Source organism: Natator depressus, chromosome 2 (genome assembly GCF_965152275.1).
Source record: "Natator depressus isolate rNatDep1 chromosome 2, rNatDep2.hap1, whole genome shotgun sequence".
NCBI classification, from domain to species: Eukaryota; Metazoa; Chordata; order Testudines; family Cheloniidae; genus Natator; species Natator depressus.
The window spans coordinates 228,411,224-228,431,713 of record NC_134235.1 but is presented as its reverse complement, the minus strand read 5'-3'; the positions used below and the strand labels follow the sequence as shown (position 1 = coordinate 228,431,713).

General features: G+C 43.9%; 1 protein-coding gene across 5 annotated transcripts in view; it reads right to left on the bottom strand.

Annotated features, from left to right (window-relative positions):
- Positions 1-1,948: 1,948 nt before the first annotated feature.
- The window catches only part of ARMC3 (armadillo repeat containing 3), a 116,584-nt gene continuing 98,042 nt past the window's right edge, over positions 1,949-20,490 (bottom strand). For 4 of the 5 annotated variants that reach the window (XM_074946072.1, XM_074946073.1, XM_074946075.1 and 1 more), the window contains 3 exons: positions 14,427-14,630; positions 7,683-7,845; positions 1,949-3,511 (listed from right to left, as the gene is read on the bottom strand). In XM_074946072.1, the coding sequence (XP_074802173.1) occupies positions 3,302-3,511; positions 7,683-7,845; positions 14,427-14,630 (577 nt within the window). In that variant the 3' untranslated portion in view covers positions 1,949-3,301. The remainder of the gene's footprint in view (positions 3,512-7,682; positions 7,846-14,426; positions 14,631-20,490) is intronic. The other variant, XM_074946074.1, reaches the window with a different exon arrangement.

Genomic DNA, 20,490 nt, shown 5'->3' with positions numbered 1-20,490 from the left:
AGTTTGCCCGCCCCTGAATTAGAGACTACTTGAAAAGTGTTAACTCTATCATTTGTATAGCAGCTGTTCCCTGGTCACACAAAGATAAAACACACATCAGTTATCCTGAATGTTTCTCCAGATCTGGGTGAAAGATATCAGTGGGCCCATGTGGGCCTGTTTGCACTGCTGCTGGGAGTAAATTGTACATTCTCTGCACCTGCTCTAGGGAAAAATCAGAGGATTCAATTGCCATATTACCTTTCAAAAGACATCACATTCATCACCAAAAGCCAGCCTACCCAAAGTGCAAATGTTCCGCATCCAGTGATGAGCAGCTACCAAGACTGCATTTCCCATGCCAATGCATTATTACAATGTTAACTAATCCAGAGTTGGCTCTGAGCCACAATCCCACAGCTGAAAAACCTCGAACTACCCACAGAGAACACCATTGACTTTAATGGGCCTTTCCACTAGCATAAGAACTTGTAAGCATGGAGCAACATTTCACAATTTACAGTCAAACAGCACCACTGCAACCCATACGAACATGTGCAGCCATGGACTTCAGTGTACTACTTTGACTACTCGAATCAGTTAGAGTTGTGGAATCACATCCCAGCTCCTATCAGTACAGTCTAATTTCTCACCATATGTGGCTGTATTCCATATTGAACATATATTTTCCACATCTAAATCTAAAACAAAATTCCTTACAGTAAAAATGAATAGAAGATTTGTGTGTGTGACTTTGTGTTGTGTCCCAGAATGACACTTCTTTCTCATGGTCCCAATCCCGATTTATTTCCACTTTGCTACAAACAAAGTAAAATGTTTATTCGGATGAAAATCAGGGCTGGAGATAGATTTTTGTTAATTACTTGAGTTGTTAAAATCATCCTTCTCAACAGAAATTTTTCAAGAGGCCAAAACAGGCCCTTTAATTTAGGAAAGGAGGTTAATATCTCCTATTAAATTTACTGACATTTTGATTGGCCAGGATATTTGTTGACTTGCAAATGTTTGACTGGTGTCACAGAGGGACATGGCTCTAGCAAAAGCTTTGTCTTCTATTTCAATAGTGGCCCAGCCATTAGCCATGGCTAAGGATAAGATTTTGTCATGGATATTTTTAGTAAAAGTTAGGGACAGGTCACAAGCAATAAAGAAAAATTAATGGAAGCCTGTGACCTGTCCCTGAATTTTACTAAAGATATCCATGACAAAATGGGGAGCCCAGCTGTGGAGTCCCCCCACACCGCCTGCAGAGGTTGGACAGCTGCAGGGGCCACTCCGAGCTCTGGGGACCCCACCACCTGTGGGGGCTTGGACCTCCAGGGTACCCCAGCTCGGAGCTCCCGGGTCCCCTGCCCCCTGCAGTGGATGGGAGCTGTGGGGGCCCCAGCCACCTGTGGTGGCTTGGAGATCCAAGGGTCCCCCACTGCCCGTGTCCGCTGGGAGCTGTGGGGGGCCCCTGGTGCCCGTGGTGGCCAGGAGCTGCAGTCCCACTGCCCGCGGTGGCTGGGAACTCCAGGGGCCCCCCGGCAAGCACAGCCATGAGGAGCTGTGGGGTCCCCCTTCTGCAGCAGGGGGACCCTGCAGCTCCCAACCAACAGGGCTGAATGCACGGAGGTCGCTGGAAGTCATGTATTCCATGACTTCCGTGAAAAAATCATAGCCTTAGCCATGGCCTCTTCTTCACTCTGCACAAGCTGAAGAAGGAGTTCTATAGCTTATGTGTCTCTGACACCCCCAAGATACTAAGTACTGTGGACTACTCTCCACCTTCTGAATTTTCGATTATTTTTTCCATTCATATCTCATTTCTATTCCACATACTATCTATGGACTCTATATATGAAGGCTACATCACTGAACCTGCATTTGTGAATTGCATAGATTCCAGCAGCCAAGGCAGTCGATGACTGACTGGCTTGACGACCTAGGTGGAAGAATGCCTGCATAGTCAAGAGAAAGCAATGATTTATTTTTTCAAATATCCAGAGAGTTATATTTAGTTAAACACTGTAAAGGAAAAGCTCAATGTAAAGTTCACCTTGAATGCTTCTGTGGAACTTCATGTACCCTGTTGATGTTGAGTCAACTTTGAACTTGCACGTGATTTGTTGTCAATTTTTGCTAGCCAAGGGCATTTCTTCCTGGTGATTTATAGTTTTCAAGCAACAGAATTCAGTTCATATAAAACTAAACGCACGACAGAAAATCTGCCTCCAAAACAACTGCACACAAATGACATTTTTGATAGAAATCTTGTCAAAGTCTGCAGTGTACAAAGTTGTTTGTTTTGCTGAGGGTTTACTTGTCAAATAGTGTCTACTTGTCAAATGTGTTTGCTACGTGTCTAGAAAAGTATTTTTCATTTTTTACTTCAAATGACTTGCATTTTGTTTCTGTTTACAACCAAAGAAGAGAAAATGTTACCAAACAGCGCACCAGGAAATCACACCACATGTCTGTAGAGTTGGGGCAGAGGGTGCGGGAGGAATGGTAGTGTCCCATTTCATCAGCAGTCATGAATACAAATACAACCTCTCATCATATCTCTCCAAAGCATGCATTCAACATGCTGATGACCCTGGTTATTGATGGAAGCACTTTGTTGACAATCAGCCAAGCTTCCCACAGGCATAATTAAACCACCCCCAACGAGTGGCAGTAGCTATGTCGGCGGGAGACGCGCTCCCGCTGACATAGCTTTTGTCAGTGAAACTTATGTCAGTAAATTTTTGCCGACAAAACTGCTCGTGTAGACAAAGACTAAGACAATTCCTAGTACTCTGCTTATTTTAACAAAAAATGTATTATAAATTGGTTTAACCATGTCTAATTATTTCATTGGCTTTGTATTCTCCTCACCTCGTGTACTCCCATTAACATCAATGGAAGATGAGAGAGCCAAAGGAAAAGTTCTTAAATACTTTAAACACATTTACTGGGAGAAATGATAATGCACAGTCAAGTATTATGCCCACCAATATTGACAGTCTGGATTTCTACTTTTTATTCTATAATACAGCATCAAATAAAATAAATAAAATGTCTAAGATGTCAAATTCGGATACCTAAAATGAGATACTTAAATTCACATTCTGGATCACAAACAGGGATTTAGAGTAGACACCTAAAATGGATATTTAGAACCGAAGTGCCTCTTTAGACAACTTAATGTGGGAATAGGTGCTTTAATTTCAGCATCAAAGTTTGAAAGTTCAGCCCACAAATCTTTATGTTTCATACAAATTTATTAATGAAATCTCTTTAAAAATATTTTCTTTTTGAAAGAGATCTGACATTAGAATTAAATACGTTGGTAGTGATCTGCCTCTGCACTTCCTTGCTTCATTAAGCAGCCTGGCTGGTACATTAGATCTAAAATATACACTTGAGGAGGAAGCAGAAGCCCAGTTATTCCTTGAGGAGAATCGTCAACTAATTTAACTTCATTCCAAGCTCTGCCGTATTCTCCACGAACTAAACTACAGCCAATGCCAATTCTGTCTGCTATAACCTATGAAAGAAAACAAAAAGGAGTTAATGAAAGTCATTACTAGTTTCTGAAAGGTATCACAATACATTTAGTTTGTGAAATGCACCATTGGGCCATGGAAATGCTTAAACAAGAGAACAGCTGAAAGGTGCAGAGCCTTCCTAAAGGAGATTTGGTAATGGAGATTTTTCTGGATTCCCTGCAGGGTTCTGCAAACAGTAAGTTTTCACTGTAGGTCCTGGATGGAAATTGCGTTTTTAAAATGTGATTTCCACCATATTCTAGCGGAGGAGCAGTGATATACAGTTATTATAATTCTTTTCAAGAACTAACTCATTTTGTGTTATAAGTCACTCCTCCAGGCATCAAACTGAACAGGGCACATGTGGTCCCAAGACAGAGTCTTTTCAACAAATTTAGAAAATATTGGAGGAGTTGTTTTTGAATTACAACAGCCTAAGATAATCTACCAATACAAATAAAGATATATATGTTTGCTCTGCATATGTATACAACATGGAACAAATGATGATGTTTGATACAAAGGTTTAACCGGCATGGGTTTGTGATTGCAACATCATTCATAAGCTTATCTCTCAACATTCAGACCGGCCAGTGTATGATACAAACCATTGCAATGTGTGACCGATGACTGAAATGTGGAACACCTGAGTTTTGTTGCATGTTATGCTATAATGACATATTGTAATTAGGCTTGGAGGATTAAATTTTCATTGGTAATTGTCGGCAAACATCAATATCACCACACACACACACAAACGAATGAAAAAGTATTTCCACTGATAATAATCTAAATATGTGGATAGGAAAAGAAAGAAAAATGCTGCTTGAGAACTTATCAGAGTCGCACCTTAATGGGTGTAAAACGCGTTGTTATGCCAGCATAAGTGGAGCAGGAGTAGGGCTGCCATTTAGGTAGGCCTTTGGGAGCAGTCCCCCTCCTCCCCCGTGCTTCATACCACAAGTTAATGTTAAGAACGTCTACTTTAAGTAATTATTATCGGACAACCCCCCGTCCAAAATTCATACAGCTCTGAATATTTAAACTGATAAAAATTGAAAAAAAGTATTCAAAATTAACATTCATATTATTTGTCAAAATTATAAATAAAAATTGAATTCTGCCAAGCCTAATTATAATTTTTTTAAGTATAAAAATTCTTCCAAAGGATGTTTCCTCGTTGTGTGAATGAAATAAATCAGTTTTGTAATTTGTTCCAGATGGCAGTGGGATTCTCATGACCTGCGTGTCTTGAACCTGGGTCGGCAGTCAAGCTGCTCTGGGCCCCTGCTCCTCTCTGACCCTTTCCTCCAACGAGCACAGAGAGGGAGCCTGGCTGCCCCAGAGCCTTAGTTTTTGCAGGAGAGGAAGAGGGAGGCTGCGCCACATCATTTTCCATATTGAGCAGGGAGGAAGACGGATTGGAGCCTACCAGCCTGTGAAGAGACCAGCAACTCATTGTCTGCTCCACTTCCTCCTCCCTCAATCCTGTGAAAAACACAGCAGCTCAGCCTGCTTTAGGGTATGTCTATTCTACCTCATTCCTCCATTTTCCTCCTCAAAAATACTGCTTCTGGGTTCCCTTCCTGGGACACTCGCTCTGCAACTTGGAGGGAAGTGGAGAAAGAGAGAAAGGACCAGGGAGCCCAGTGCTACCCAAGGAGACTCTCTTTCTCCTTTCTGCACCCTCGCTAGCCAGCTGTTGCTCTGATCTTGTGGCCTGCCACATATGTATGTGGTGCAGCAGAAGGGAAGCAGAAGCTGCTCTACTGTGGGATGCACATATAATGTAGTATACCCGGCAGGTTGCTCATGAATTATCCCATCAAACAAGTGCTAGTACAGTCTTTACAACATGCCATTATTTAGTTTGTTTAGGCTACATATTTTTAAAAGAGCCAAAATATAAACAAAAGTACTCGTTTAGAGGTGTTCTCAACCTGGGGGCACCTTATCCTTCCCATATTGTTGAATGAGAGAGGTCCTGGTTATATGGGAGAGGGAGTCCCGTGTGGAAGAGGTTGAGAACTAGTTTCAAAGTATTTAAAAAATTGTACTGGGACTATTTTTCATATCCCTCATTAAGTAAAGCCAGGCTCTCTTGGGACCATAAATGCACATACAGACTGCACAGGGAAAACAAAAATATAAAAAATAAAATGTAGAACCCTTTAAAATCACATTATTATGTATGAAAAACCTACTTTGGGTAATTTTTGAAGTCCAAAATATCAAGTATTTCAGGTCCCAAAGCACGTGTTGTAAGATCCACTGAAAAGCCGGGAAATTCCTTTTTGCAATAGGATAAAGTTCCCATTTCTAACTATGCAGGAAGGAGTAAAATTTGGGGGGCACACACAGGTGGTGTATATCCTGAATGCCACAGAGCCCAATTCTGTGGATATATCTACACTGCAGCTAGGAGTGTGCTCCTAGCTTCGGTAAACAGATGCACACTAGCTGTGCTTGAGCTAGCATGCTAAAAAATAGCAGTGTGGACGTTGTAGAATGGGTGGCAGCACAGGTTAGCCACCCGAGTTCAGACCCAGGGGGTCAGGTGGGCTTGTACTTGGGTGGCTAGTCCGTGCCACTACCTCTTCCGCAATGTCTACAGTGCTATTTTCAGCACACCAGCTCGCTTCAAGCTAGTGCATATCTGTCTCCTGGACTGGGAGGCAAGCTCCCAGTTGCAGTGTAGACATACCCATTATGTGGCTATGCGGTGGAGTTTTGTTAGGGGGGCTGTTTGATTCCATTAGCCATTCCCTCAGTGGGAGGGTGGTAGTAGTAACAGAAGGAGCCAATGGCAGGGGATGTTGAGGCTGCTCCAGCTCATTTTTCCCCCAAGGAACTGTGCAACTCACGAGCTATTCACTGCTATCAGAATTTGAGCCTAAACTTTTCTACACTGTAAGATACAACATCAATTATTAAATATAAATGATACTGCTATTTAATGACAGAGTACTTTCCACAGGACAATTTATCTGCTCAATTAGATATTTTATTACAGTTAATGTAGGAAATATTTATGTGCACACTCACTTAGCTCATCATGGAAAAATGAGTATTTGCCCAACAGCACATGACATTGTAAAGTGTTCTGTGACTGTATAAGGTGGGCTGGGCAAACTTTTCAGCCCGAGGACCACGTCGGGGATGCGAAACGGTATGGCGGGCCAGGTAGGGAAGGCTGTGCCTCCACAAACAGCCTGGCCCCCGCCCCCTATGCACCCCCTCCCACTACCCACCCCCTGACTGCCTCCCTCAAAACCCCCAACCCATCCACCCCCCCCCCACTCCTTGTCCCCGACCGCCCCCTCCTGGGACCCCCGTCCTTAACTGCCCCCCCAGGACTCCAATCCCATCCAACCCCCCCTGCTCCCTGTCTCCTGACCGCCCCCCCCGCCCAAATCTCTGCCCCATCCAACCGCCCCCTGTCCCCTGACTGCCCCCCGGGACCTCTTGCCCCTTATCCAACCCCGCCTCCTTCATGCTGGTGACAGGACAGGCTTATTGGAAAGCCTGGGAGGTGGGCGGGTGCAAGCCACACTGCCTGAGTGGCGGCGTAGCTGCATGGGAGGGGGAACAGCGGGGGAGGGGCCGCGGGCTAGCCTCCCCGGCCAGGAGCTCAGGGGTCAGGCAGGACGGTCTCGCGGGCCGGATGTGGCCCGCGGGCCGTAGTTTGCCCACCTCTGGTGTAAGGAAAGACCCTATGTCCTATCATAATGTATTACACATAAGCACCATCTAGAAGCTATTGTTGCAACAATTTTACATTTGCAGCATGAAAAATAATGAGCACTGCATAATTTAGTGCTTTACAGTTTACAGAAAAGGGAACATATTTTGATTCACAATCAAACATTTTGGCTTTTTGCCTTATATCAAGGATTCTGCTGACATCACTTAAGACAAGTTCAATGATGCTTATAATAACAAGGATGTTTACAGAAAGAAGCTATACTGGCTTTCATTCAAAAGGAAATCAAATATTTGCCAAATGAAAAATGACTTAAATATATACACAAATAAACAGCAATATAACTCAACAAGGTTCTATTGAACCTAATATACTGTAGTTTGTGCTATCCCTTTAACAAAAATAAAGAATTGTAATTCCATCAGTATTTTTAGATCAGTTAAGTGGTAAAGTAAATGCTAATATACCTTGAAAAGCAAAGCCCTGTGGTAGAAAGTCCCTTTCTTGATTTTCCCAATAGGTACAACATTGCATTTCAGTTCAAATTCAATTTCACTTATATGAAGTTCCCAGCTGAATTCATGTAATTTGTCTCTTTCAATTGGGCCACCCATCTTATCTGCAACAAACCTGTTTTGAGGTACACCAAAATCAATTAAATCTGTCATTTCTATCATACTTATCATGCTGAATGGTATAACGACAAAGCTGCGTAAATACAGACAATACCTGTATGACATATAAAAGTGTATTACTTTTGTTATCTATGTTTTAGTTTTATTGTTCAGTTTCTGGTACTAGAAGTCACCATTAAATAAATTAAAATGATAATGCAGATCATTGGAGATGAGCAACATAATGCCAATTATCAAGAGAGAACCAGCAAAAATTACATAAAATTAATGATAAAGTAATTCAGAAGCTAGGATTCATCTTTGAAGTTAGTAGAATCATTTGTGCTATTTACTATAATTCTCAGCCCTACCATTTGTTTTAAGTAACCAATATCAAAGGCATTAGAATATGAAATGAGAAAAATAAGGTCACAGCTAAAGACCATTGATTTATGAAAGCAATCCAATTAAATTTAAAGTTATGCATGTGTTTATTTGCTTTCTTGAACCAGGGCCAACATTTGTAATTGTATTGATTTGTATTTTATAATTTATGTATAAAAATTAATGGCCAAACCAAGGAAACCCAAGGTCAAAAATGCCTATGCAATTACTGTGATAGTGCACTACTATCAGACAACTGCACATACCAAAGCATTAAGCCCTGATTCAGCAAGTCCATCCCTGTTCATCAAAGCACTTAGGTACATGTATTACTTTAGGCATGTCCTTAAGTCCTATTAACTTCAGTGGTACATTGAAGACATAGCAGAAGTGAGTTTTAAGGAAGAATTTAAAGGTAGCGGATAGGATAAGATAGTGGCTTTATACATTTTTGTGGAGTACTTCTTCCATGCACAGAGGGTACACAGGAGAAATCTGCTAAAAAAAATCTGCAATTTCATTGGTTGCTCGTGCCTATTCAAATGTGATATAAACAAAAATACAGTAAGCTGTGGACTAAAACATTTTACACATAGAAACAGAGAAATTTTCGAATGGAGAAAATTGAATCTTTTTTTGAGTTTCCAAGCACAAAATTAAAACAATAAGTTATATTAACAACAGAAAAACACTTCCCTTCTCTTACCTTTGCCTCCTTCATATCCAGTTATTTCAAAAATAACTGAACAAATTTTAATAAAATTTTCCACAACCATTCATTTCTGGTATGAAACCAATCATGAGAAATTTCAGGCAGAAGGTATTTTTCTATACTTACAGGCACCTGAAAATACAAGTTCAGAATGGAATTCTCTCTATCATAGCCACAGAAAGGTTACTCTGATATCATAATGATGCATCTTGCTTTAAAGTGACTCCATGCAACCAAAGTTTTGCTAAGTGCCAGACAGTGGCTGGAGGGTGTTTATGAGCAGGTACCTTCTGTGAACACAAGATCTGGAAATTTCTTGCACCAGCTGTAATACTAGACCCCTCAAAGGGAAAAAGTGAGGACAAGGATGAGAAAACCAGTTACTCATCTTCGCATAACTGATGTTCTTTGAGATGTGTTGTATATGTCCATTGCACGGTAGATGTGAGTGCATCTGGTGCACTAGTGCCAGAAAATCTTCTCTAGCAGTACACATATGGGGGGGGACACCCCTAGGTGAGCTCTTCATGCTCCAAAGAGAGGGTATAAAGAGTGGAGCTGCCCCACTGGAAGCTGATGGGAGACTCTGATGTGTTGGGAAAGGAGGGTGGGTCACATAATGGCCATGTGCAACACATCTCAAAGAAATGCATTTACAAGAAGGTGAGTAACTATTTTTTCTTCTTGTTCTGTGTCCATTACACTGTAGGTGACTTCCAAGCTGTCATCCCAGGCGATGGGGCTCAGAGCCTCATTGGTAGGACTGCTTTGCCTACATTTGCATCTTTCTTTGATATAGCAGACAGTCCATAACGTCTGGTGAATGTATGAATGGAAGACCACGCTGCTGTCCTGCAGGTATCCATAATGGGGCCATGTGCCACAAACGCTGCTGAGATTGAACATGCTCTAGTCGAGTGTGCTGTGAGTTTGTCAGGAGGCATTATCCCTTTGGCAGCAGATCACCAGCTGCATAACAATGTGTTATCTTTCAAGAGTCTCTGAGTTGTGATTGGTTGTCCTCTCATATGCTCTGCATAAGAAACAAAGAGCTGTGAAGAAATTTGAAAGGGCTTTGAAAATACTCAGTGAAAACTGAAGGTGGGGAGCCCTCTCTCATCCTTGTGAATATGTGGCTTTGGGAAGAAAACTGGCAGGAAGACAGACTGATTCAAGCGAAAATCAGATACCATCTTTAAGAGAAACTTAGGGTGTGGTCTAAGCTGAACCTTGTCCTTGTAGAAAACTGTATGGCAGATCAGTGACCAATGCATTCTGTCCTCCCCTCCTCCTTCCGAAGGTGATGGTCACTAAGAAAGCTACTTTCGCTAATTGGTGTAGAAGCAAGCACAATGCTAAAAGCTCAAAAGGAGGGTCAAAAGTGAACACACAGATTCAAATCCCAAGAAAGTTTTGGGACTCTGATAGGTGGAAACAATTTATCTCGACCTTCCAAGAATCTGGTCATCACAGGATGAGTGAAAACAGTCTTACCCTTTATGCAAGGGTGAAATGCTGAGATTGCAGATGCACTCTAATGGAGCTATGGGATGTGCTCCTTAAGGTGCAAAAAGTAGTCCAGAATTGTTTGAATTTTAGTCTGAGCTGGGAACACATTGTGGGGGGCTGTTCAGATGGCGAAATGCTTCCAACTGATCTGGTAAGTAGCTTTTGTGGGAAGGTTTTCTACTATTAAAGAGAACATTCTGGATCCCTTTTGCATTTAACCATTGAACCGTGCTGTGAGGTGCAGCACTAGATGAGGTCTTCTGTTATCAGTAACAGCAAAAGTTTTTGAGGCGGCGATTTGTGGAGGTCTGATTACCAAATCTGTCTTGATTGGACAGGTTGGAGCTATAAGGATCATTCTGCCACGATCTTGCTTGAGCTTGATAAAGACCCTGGGAATCAAGGGTACTAGTGGTATGCATAGAGCAGGTTCCTGTCCCTTGGAAAATGCCTGATATTGGTCTGGATCCGTGACCTGCTCTGGAACTGAATCAGGGACACTTCCTGTTCTGCCAAGGAACACTAATGGGAAGCCACCTATGCAGAACATCCAAGCTAAAATGTTTGTGTTGAGATACCATTTGTGGTTGAAGCATCTGCTCAGATGAGATGCCCTGAGAGTGACCAAGCTCCAAATGAACCAATTTCACAATGTGACAGCCTACTGACAAAGGATGCCTGACCTGGCGCCCCCTGCTTGTTCACATAAAACATCACTGTTCTGTTGTCGCTGTGTATCTGGACAGTCTTGCCCTGAATGTGAGGCAGGAACCACTAACACAAAGAGAATATTAGGCACATATCGAGTATGTTTATGTGTAAGCTGGCCTCGTGGGCAGTCCAGAGCCTGTAGGTCACCCAGATGTGCTTCCCACCCCATGGCTGAGGGAGGTAAGGATACATGTGGATGTCTCTTTCATGGAGGCAGGCCACCACTACTGCCATGGACTTGTTAAAACCCTCTGTGACAATGAGGGTTTGAATGGCAGGACGGTGAATTGATAATTTCCTACCATGAACCTCAGAAATTTCCTGTGGCCAGGATGGATCGCCACATGGAATTAGGCATCCTGTAAGTTAAGGACAGCATTTCTGTTAGCTCAGCACAGCCCCCACCTCGTCCCAAAACAATGGAACAAAAGCATAAAAGGAGATACTTTTACAATAACGTTAGCCATGTAAGTGAACCCTTTGGAACCTCAGTCTCCCTCCTCCATCCATTAAGAGAGTCTTTTATCCATTACTAGAAAACTGGATCTAAGGGGGTGATAATCATAGCCAGGGACACCATCCAGAATATTATCTTCTTGATGTATTTGGTCAGCTTCCAAAAGTCTAGGATGGGTCTGAGATCCCCTTTGGCTTTGGGTATTAGAATATAATAAGAATAATCCACACTGCCCTGATGCAGATGGCTCTATGAGACAGAGGCTCCTCCTCTATGGCTCTCAAAGACCATAGGGTTTGCACTTGTTGTCTTAGTACAGACTTGGGAGAGGGTTCCCAGAAGAGGGACCAGGTAGGGGCATGGGAGGAAAGGACAGAAAGGCAATGCAGGGTATATCCCAATTTCACCATGCTTAGCACCCATTTGTCTGAGGTGATGGACTGCTAGGCATGTGAGAAATGGGATAGCCTATCTCAGAAAGGAGAGAAAGAGCAAGTGAGAACCAGGTCGAGTAATATGCTGTCCTTGACATATGTGTCAAATTGGCTGCTCTGGGGCCTGGGGATGTGTAGATGAAGAGACCAAGGAAGGAGAAGCCATCAGCTTTCTCCTCTGCGATCTTTGCTCCTCTTGGATTTGTCAACCTGATGGAAGGGGTAATACTGCTGTCTAGGCTGGCACTGAGGACGATAGTTTGTCCTCTTCATCACTGGAGTACAGAGGCCCACGGGCTTCAGAACCACTCTTGCGTCATTCAGAGTATACAAAGCTTCATGTGTTTTAGACTAAAACAAGCACGACCCTCAAAGGGGAGGTCTTCAATTGTCTGTTGCTCCTCCAGAGGAATCCCTGAGCACTGCAACCAGGAAGAATCATACATAGGATATATCTACGTTGCAATTAAACACCCAAGTCAGCTGACTCTGACTTGTGGGGCTTGGGCTATAGGGCTCTAAAATTGCAGTGTAGATGTTTGGGCTCAGGCTGGAGCCTGGTTTATACATAGCTGAACAAACAGAGATGAATACGTGTCTTGTCAAACTTTGCAATCATCTGGAGAACCATTTCTCAGACCACTGTAGATCACATCATTAAAAGGGAGGGGTCACTAAATGAACAATTTTGCAAGACTAAGGAGGGTCTGGTACCAAGATAGCTAGCCTCAGAAACCAGCCATGGACCTGGTAAAATACTAAAGGGTAAGCTGGGAAGAAGACAAAAGCAAGCAGACTGTTCAGAGGTGAGGATTCAACCTAGTGTGGCCGTGATTACAGCCTGGACTTGTTAATATCAAACACAACACTGCAATCAATATAACTATTGAGCCACACATTGATATTGATATCCTGTAACATACACTGCAATGTGATGTACTGGTATTAATAATAATAGTATCTTCAAACATCATCCTGTTTGTTATGGCAGTGCCCGAGGACCAATCAAGAATAGGGCCCCATTGTGCTAGGCTATGTACACACACAGAGTAGCAGACAGTCTCGTCCCCAAAATGTTTACAATATAAATAAATAAGGACTTATCTTCACTTATAGCTATACTATGCTGACGGGAAAGCTTCTTCCGTCAGTGTAATTAAGTCACATACCCAAGAGGCAATAGCTATGAAGCTCTCCCGTCACCATAGCACTGTCTACACCGGGGATTAAGTTGTATAGCTACGTCACTCAGGAGTGTGGATTTTTCACACCCTTAAGCGATGTAGTTATACTGATATAGGTCTGTAGAGTAGACCTGGCCTAAGACACACACAGGTTGAGGGAAGGAGTCTAACACACAAGCAGAGTGGACTATGTGATGGTGGCAAATGTCAGTGTAGATGAGCGGCTACCTCACAGCACCCTCTGGGGGTCTCAGGGCAGCCCTGCATGCAGCCCTTCATCTCAATTTCCTTTTATGGATCACCCAAAAAACTCCACACAGGGTTTTCCCAGTCCATTCACAACAGCCATCTTTAGGGTCAGATTTCTTAACTTAAAATTCAAAACTAAACACAGAAGTCTTCTCTCCAGCCTTCAGCTGGGTACAGCCCAAATTCCCCATGTCTGGTCAGAGTCCTTACTGGCTGAGGGTATATCTACACTTAATCGGCTACAGAATCACAGCCGCAGTGCTGCAGCTGTGCTGCTATAGCGCTTCTGTGTAATCCAACTCCCCAAGAGGCAGCAGCTGAGATGATGGAAGAATTCTTCTATTGACCTAGTGCTGTCTACACAATGGGGTTGGGATGGTTTAACTACATTGCTCATGGGTGTGGATTTTTCACATCCCTGAGAGACATAGTTGGGTCAACCTAACCTTTTAGTGTGGACCAGGCCTAAGTGTAGACATACCCAGGCCATATGATGGGGGAGGGCAAGCACCACCTGGGTTCCAGTTTCCCCAGACTGTGGGGGCGGGGGGGCTCCCCTGCACCATTTTGGGTTGTGGGGGCTCTACAGAGGGGTAAGGTCCTGGCGGGACCTCATTTTGACATTTTCAAAATGAAAAATTCCATTTCTTTGGCTTGATACAACATTATATCCATAAATTTAAGCTAATTATAGTAAAAAAAGTTTTAAATAAAAAAGAGCAAAATCTAAAAAAAACATCTTGACATCGCGGACACTAAACATTTCGATTGACCCAAACTGAATTTTTTTTTTCACATCGCAGGTTCACAAAAAAAGTATTTGACATTTTGACTTTTTGTCCCAGTTTGGGACGGGAAAACTTTTCAAATTCTCAAACATTTTCCTGGAGTGGAAAAAGTGTTTCCCACTCAACTCTATTTATTTGTATTTTGTTTCAGACACAATACAATACTCACTGTGCAAGTGCCACAACCTGTTCTTTGGTAGTAGTTAATGGTAGGACTATTTTGGAAGCATCCATAATGTAATCCAGTAAAATGGAGTCAAATGGTGGCAGCCATGGTACCTTTTCAAGAATTACTTCCTGCCGGATTTTAGACATTGTTTGCAACTCTTCTTCATCTTTTGGTTTTTCTTCTTCTTTTTTTCCTTTCCCTTTTCTTAAATAGAAAATAATGGATGTTTTTTTAGAATGATGTAATCTCTCAGAGCCAAATTCCAGCTGCATGGCTCTGTGTAGGGACACAGCAGGAAACCCAATTTTGGGGGAGGAGCCTGGAAAGTTTTCTCTTCTGATTCTGAATGCCTCCAAATCCACAAAGAGGCTATTTCACAGGACCTGTGAACACTAGTTGTGGAAGGTGTTCTGAGGAGGGGCTTAGGTACCAAGTAACATTGTCTGCATGTCTGTGCTCACATAACCCTTGACCAGACAGCTACAATGACACCAGCATACCTCTCCCTATAAGGACTGTTTGTACTACTGGATCTGCAGTGGTAAGCACTACCAATCTGAATATAGGCACATAATAATAAGAGGTTTCTATAACCAGGGCCAGCCTTACATAGAGGCGAACTGGGCGAAAGCTCAGGGCTCCATTATAAATGGGGCGCCTCCAGGAGCAGGAGTGCCCCGCCCCCTGCTGGTGTCTGCAGCCCTGCGGCTCTGCCCCCTGCCTTGGAGCTGCCCCTGGCCAACTGCTCCTGGGAGCTTCCTGTTTGCTGTACGGGGGCGGGAGGGTGCTGCCCCCCCCGGCCCACGTTCCCCATTTCCGCAGAGCAAGGTGTGTGTGTGTGTGTGTGTGTGTGTGTGTGTGTGTGGACAGGGCTCACTGACAGAGGGACAGAGCTGCTTTCCTTCAGGCTGGTGAGTGCCACTCTCTTAAAGGGGCAGTGCGCAGTCACTCACACACTCCCCCAGCTCACATATGCTCTCTCTTTCACACTCACCCCCCCAGTACATACTTGTTGTTACTTGTTGGTACTTCCTGCAATGCATATATGTTCTCTGTAATTTTATTATTTCAAAGTGCTATTATTTTAGTTTTTTGACTGGTCTGTGCATTTCATAATTTTATTTCTCTCTTATGCTTACATTTAATTCTTTAAGTAGTGAGTTCTAAAATGCCTAACCTGTCCTGGCTGGAATAATTATCATTATTACTTGTATTATCATATTGTGCTTTGTCATTCATTATTTAAAGTGGTACAATCAAACAATAGTATCCTTCTAGAACAGGGGTGGGCAAACTTTTTGGCCCAAAGGCCACATCGGGGTGCGAAACTGTATGGAGGACCAGGTAGGGAAGGCTGTGCCCCCAAACAGCCTGGCCCCTACCCTCTATCCACCCCCTCCCACTTCCCGCCCCGCTGACTGCCTCCCTCAGAACCCCTGACCCATCCAACCCTACCTTCTCCTTGTCCCCTGACCATCCCCTCCCAGGACCCCCCCAAACCGCCCCCGCCCCTGGGATCCCACCCCCTATCCAACCTCCCCTGCTCCCTGTCCCCTGACTGCCCCCCAGCCCCTATCCACCCCCCCCCCCCGCCCCCTGACAGGCCCCCTGGGACTCCCATGCCCTATCCAATCCCCCCATTCCCCTGACTGCCCCCTGGGACTTGCTACCCAACCCCCCACCACCACCACGCATGCCGCTGCTGCCCCCTTACCATGCTGCTCAGAGCAGCAGGAGCTTGCAGCCCTTCTGCCCATGCCGCGGCATGGCTGCAGGAGAGGGGGAACAGTGGGGGAGGGGCCAGGGGTCAGCCTCCCTGGCCAGGAGCTCAGGGGCTGGGCAGGATGGTCCTGCGGGCCGGATATGGCCCGCGGGCCGTAGTTTGCCCACCTCTGTTCTAGAATGTAACTTTAGCTTGTATTAACCTTAGCAGTGCGAGTTTAAAAAACATTAGCTAAATACATAACTTTAGACACTGGGCAGATGAAGGCTGCGTGTTTTCAGACTGTATTTTTAGTTATAAATATAAAATAACTTAAAATTTGCATGAAAATAAATGCAGTTCCAACTATGATACCAATAGCAATGATTGAGTCAAATGTTAGTGAGTCACATACAAGATTATGATTGGTAAACATAAATGCCAAAATAATTAGAAAAATAAATTCCCTTTCTTAATAGAAGAGGGAAAAAACCCTTAATCACATATGTTAAAATTATGTTTTTAGTGAAAAACAATTGACTAAAATAGAGTAGATAATGGCAGTAACACAGATTTTAAGCAGATTTTATTTATTTTTATGTTTCGCTAATAAAGATAGTGTACAAAGTATCAAATGTGTTTCTGATATCTGTGTTAAAGCTCTAGAACTGATATCTCAAGGCTTGGGATTGGGAATATCTTGCTGTATTATCTCCTGATTGTTCTAAATTTACATATAAACTTTAAAAGTGGCTTTAATTGGAGTTTGTATATATTTTTTCTTTCTTTATATAACAATTAGATACAGTGCTCCTCTCAGCTAATTCCTAAGTTATTATCTGCAAAAACCTTAGAGTTTTCAGGTGCCTAAGTAGTCCCTGGAATCATGGTTAAATTTTCCTTCCCTGCCCCCCCTTAAATCTGAAATGGCACCCTGGGTGAGCCAGGAGGGCCATGGGCTCTGGCAAGATGCAGCCCCCATGTGACAGCGTGAAGCCCGCCTTGAGCCACATGCTGAGCATCAGGCACCACGAGCCACAATAGCAGCGCAGAAAGGTGGCAATACACCATATACCATGCCACCTTTACTTCTGCGCTGATGCAGGTGGTGGCATTGCCTTCAGAGCTGGGTACCCAGCCAGCACCCGCCAGTATCAGGCTGCCCTGCCAGTGCTTAATTTGTGCCAGGGCTGAGCTCTAGCCTCTGGCATCTCTTTCAATATAAATTAAACACTGGGGGAGGCAGCAGGATACAGAGGTGATGGGGGGGGAAGCCCAGGGGGGCCAGGAGTGATGGGGCGGGGGACACCAAAATACAAGTTCGCCCAGGGTGCCATTTTTCCTAAGGCCAGTCCTGTCTTTAACATACAGGTAAACCCATTTTTGAAGCATTTTTGTAACTAAACAGAATTTGGTTCCATACAATGTTGGTAGTTTACAAACAAAACAACTCCTATGAGTCCTGTAAAGTTTTTCACTGTGACTTCAAACAAACAAACAGGGAATCAACAAAATGGTTGAGCAGGTAATACAAAGCAAGCTGCTACAAACCTCAACTATTAGATGACATGTCCTATTAAGATTTCATAAGAAGTCTATGTATTTATTGATTATTCATTGCATATTCTGCATTCTTCACTGGAGCTTATGATTTGAGAAATGCATATGATCATGAATGGCAATCACAAGAGTCTAGCAAAAATGTAAACTAAACATTAGGTTAGACCAGATAAACTTGTGAAATTTATATACTTTTCTATGTGGTAACTATAAAAATCTATATATTACTGGATATGTCATCCAAACATATTTCCAAAAGTGTCACAAACATACATTTAATACCTTTACAGGCAGTTTCAGCACTTTTAGACAAAACTGTACACCAGAAGCCTGCTAAATCATCAAGAGGACAATAAAATAACCTGACATGTCAGCTGTACAAAATTCCAGATTACAAAATTCCAAACTTTATACATATAGTTTTAAAAGGCACTACTAGATATTGTAGAAGAGACAGTTACTCACCTTGCAGTAACTGAGGTTCTTCGAGATGTGTGTCCCTGTGGGTGCTCCACTCCAGGTGACAGTGCGTCCCAGCAGCGCCTGGTTGGGACGCACGTGCTCAGCTGCTGTCTTGCAGTCTCATTAGAGTCTGCCTGAGCGCGCGTGTCTCACACCCCCCTCAGTTCCTTCTCTACCGTGGAGATGTCAGAATAGTACTCCAAAGTAGAGGGGAGGAGGGTGAGGAGTGGAGCAGCCACAGGGACACACATCTCGAAGAACCTCAGTTACTGCAAGGTGAGTAACCTTCTCTTCTTCTTTGAGTGCTGTCCCTGTGGGTGCTCCACTCCAGGTGAATGTGAAGCAGTACCCCCTATGGCTGCTGAGACTTCGGAGTTGCGTCAGTGACAACTGTAGACAGTACTGTGTGGCCTACTATGGTGTCTGCCATGGTATCCTGTGTGATAGCATAATGTTTGTAAATGTGTGGTCGGATGTCCATGTGGCCACATTGCAGATATCAGTAATAGGTACGTCATGGAGGAAGGCAACGGATGTTGACATCGCCCGAGTAGAATGAGTTCTGATGCCCTCGGGTGGTTGGGCATTCTGAGCTCGGTAACAGGATTTAATGCAGTCAGAGATCCACTTGGAAAGTCGTTGCTTAGAGATAGCCGCACCCTTCGATCTCTCTGTAGTGTAGACAAATAGCCGAGGGGATTTACGAAATGGTTGAGTTCTGTTTAGATAAAAAGTGATTGCCCGGTCTGATGTCAAGGGTATGTAGGGCCGCTTCGTGTGGAGTCTTATGAGGTTTGGGATAGAATGCAGGTAAGTATATTGGTTGGTTAAGGTGGAAGGTGGATACTACCTTAGAGAGAAATTTAGGGTGGGGTCGCAAGGTAACGCCCACGCAGAGGTTCTCTGGTCTTGTCCACCATTGTAGGGAGGCTAGTATGTTCGCTGGAGGACTTAGCATCATGCAGAAGCTGTGTCTGCTGGGTTTGTAGTTGGAGTTGAGCCAATCCTGAAGACATCTCATGTGCAGCCTGATGTACTTGACCACAAAGGTGGTGGCTGCCATGTGGCCAAGGAGCTGTGGGCAAATTCTTGCCTGTATCCTGGGACAAAAGGAGAGCATGCGTATGAGAAGTGTAATAGCGAGGAATCTGTTGTGTGGGAGTGAGGCTCTGGTTTGAATTGAGTCCAGGTGAGCTCTGATGAACTCAATCCGCTGTGTGGGTGTCAGGGTGGATTTTTGAACGTTTATTTACAGACCTAAGCTGTGGAAGAGGGAGATGGCGAAACGGGTAGCTCATAATGTCTCGTTAGGGTCTTGGAGAATATTCTCGGTGCTGTGGAAAGTCCGAAAGGGAGTACCCTATATTGAAAATGGTCGTGTCTGAGTGTGAATCGCAGGAAACGTCTGTGTGCTGGATGAATGGATATGTGAAAATAGGCATCCTGTAGGTCGAGGACTGTGAACCAGTCCTCTTGAGCCAGCGCAGGTATTATTGTGCCCAGTGTGACCATCTTAAATTTCTGTACACATACAAATTTGTTCAGTCAGCGTAGATCTAGTATAGGTCTCCATCCCCCGCTCTTCTTTTGGGTCAGAAAGTAGTGGAAGTAGAACCCTTTTCCTTGATGTTGTGTTGGCAGAGGTTCCTGTGAGATGTAGAAGATGAGCCACGTCTACGCGAAGTAGGTGCTCGTGAGAGGGGTCCCTGAAGAGGGACAGGGAAGGGTATGAGGGTAGGATATAAAAGGGATGGAGTAACCTGACTGAACTATTTTCAGGACTCAACGATCCTGTGTGATCTGCTGCCAGGCATGGTGGAAAACCTGGAGGCGGTGGCCAAACAGGCGTTGGAGTCAAGGGGTGGTCGCACAGACCCTCAACCAACACTTCAAAATTGTTTTTTGTTTCCCGATGGGTGGGAGGTAGCTGGTTGTGCCTGGTTTTGTCTGCGTCTAGGAGGTCTAGTGCGATTCCTGGTTATATTTTATGGTCTGGGCTGGGGCTGGTGATATTGTTGTGTGTGTGGCCTCTGATAAGGTTGATACCATTGTCTCCTGGGAAGGGACGGGTAGATGCTCATGGTGTGCAGGGTTGCTCTAGAGTCTTTCATAGTGTGAAGGACTTCATCATTTTTTTTTTTGAAAAAAGCTTATCTTTATCAAAGGGGAGGTCCTCCACTTTGGTTTGCAGGTCTTTGGGGATACTGTTTGCAGACAGCCAGGAATATCTGCACATAAACACCGCACTTGCGGTAGTGTGGGCTGCTGTGTCCACCATGTCCAGAGATGCTTTGTAGGGCCATCCTGGAGACCAATTGGCCCTCGACAAGGACTGACTTA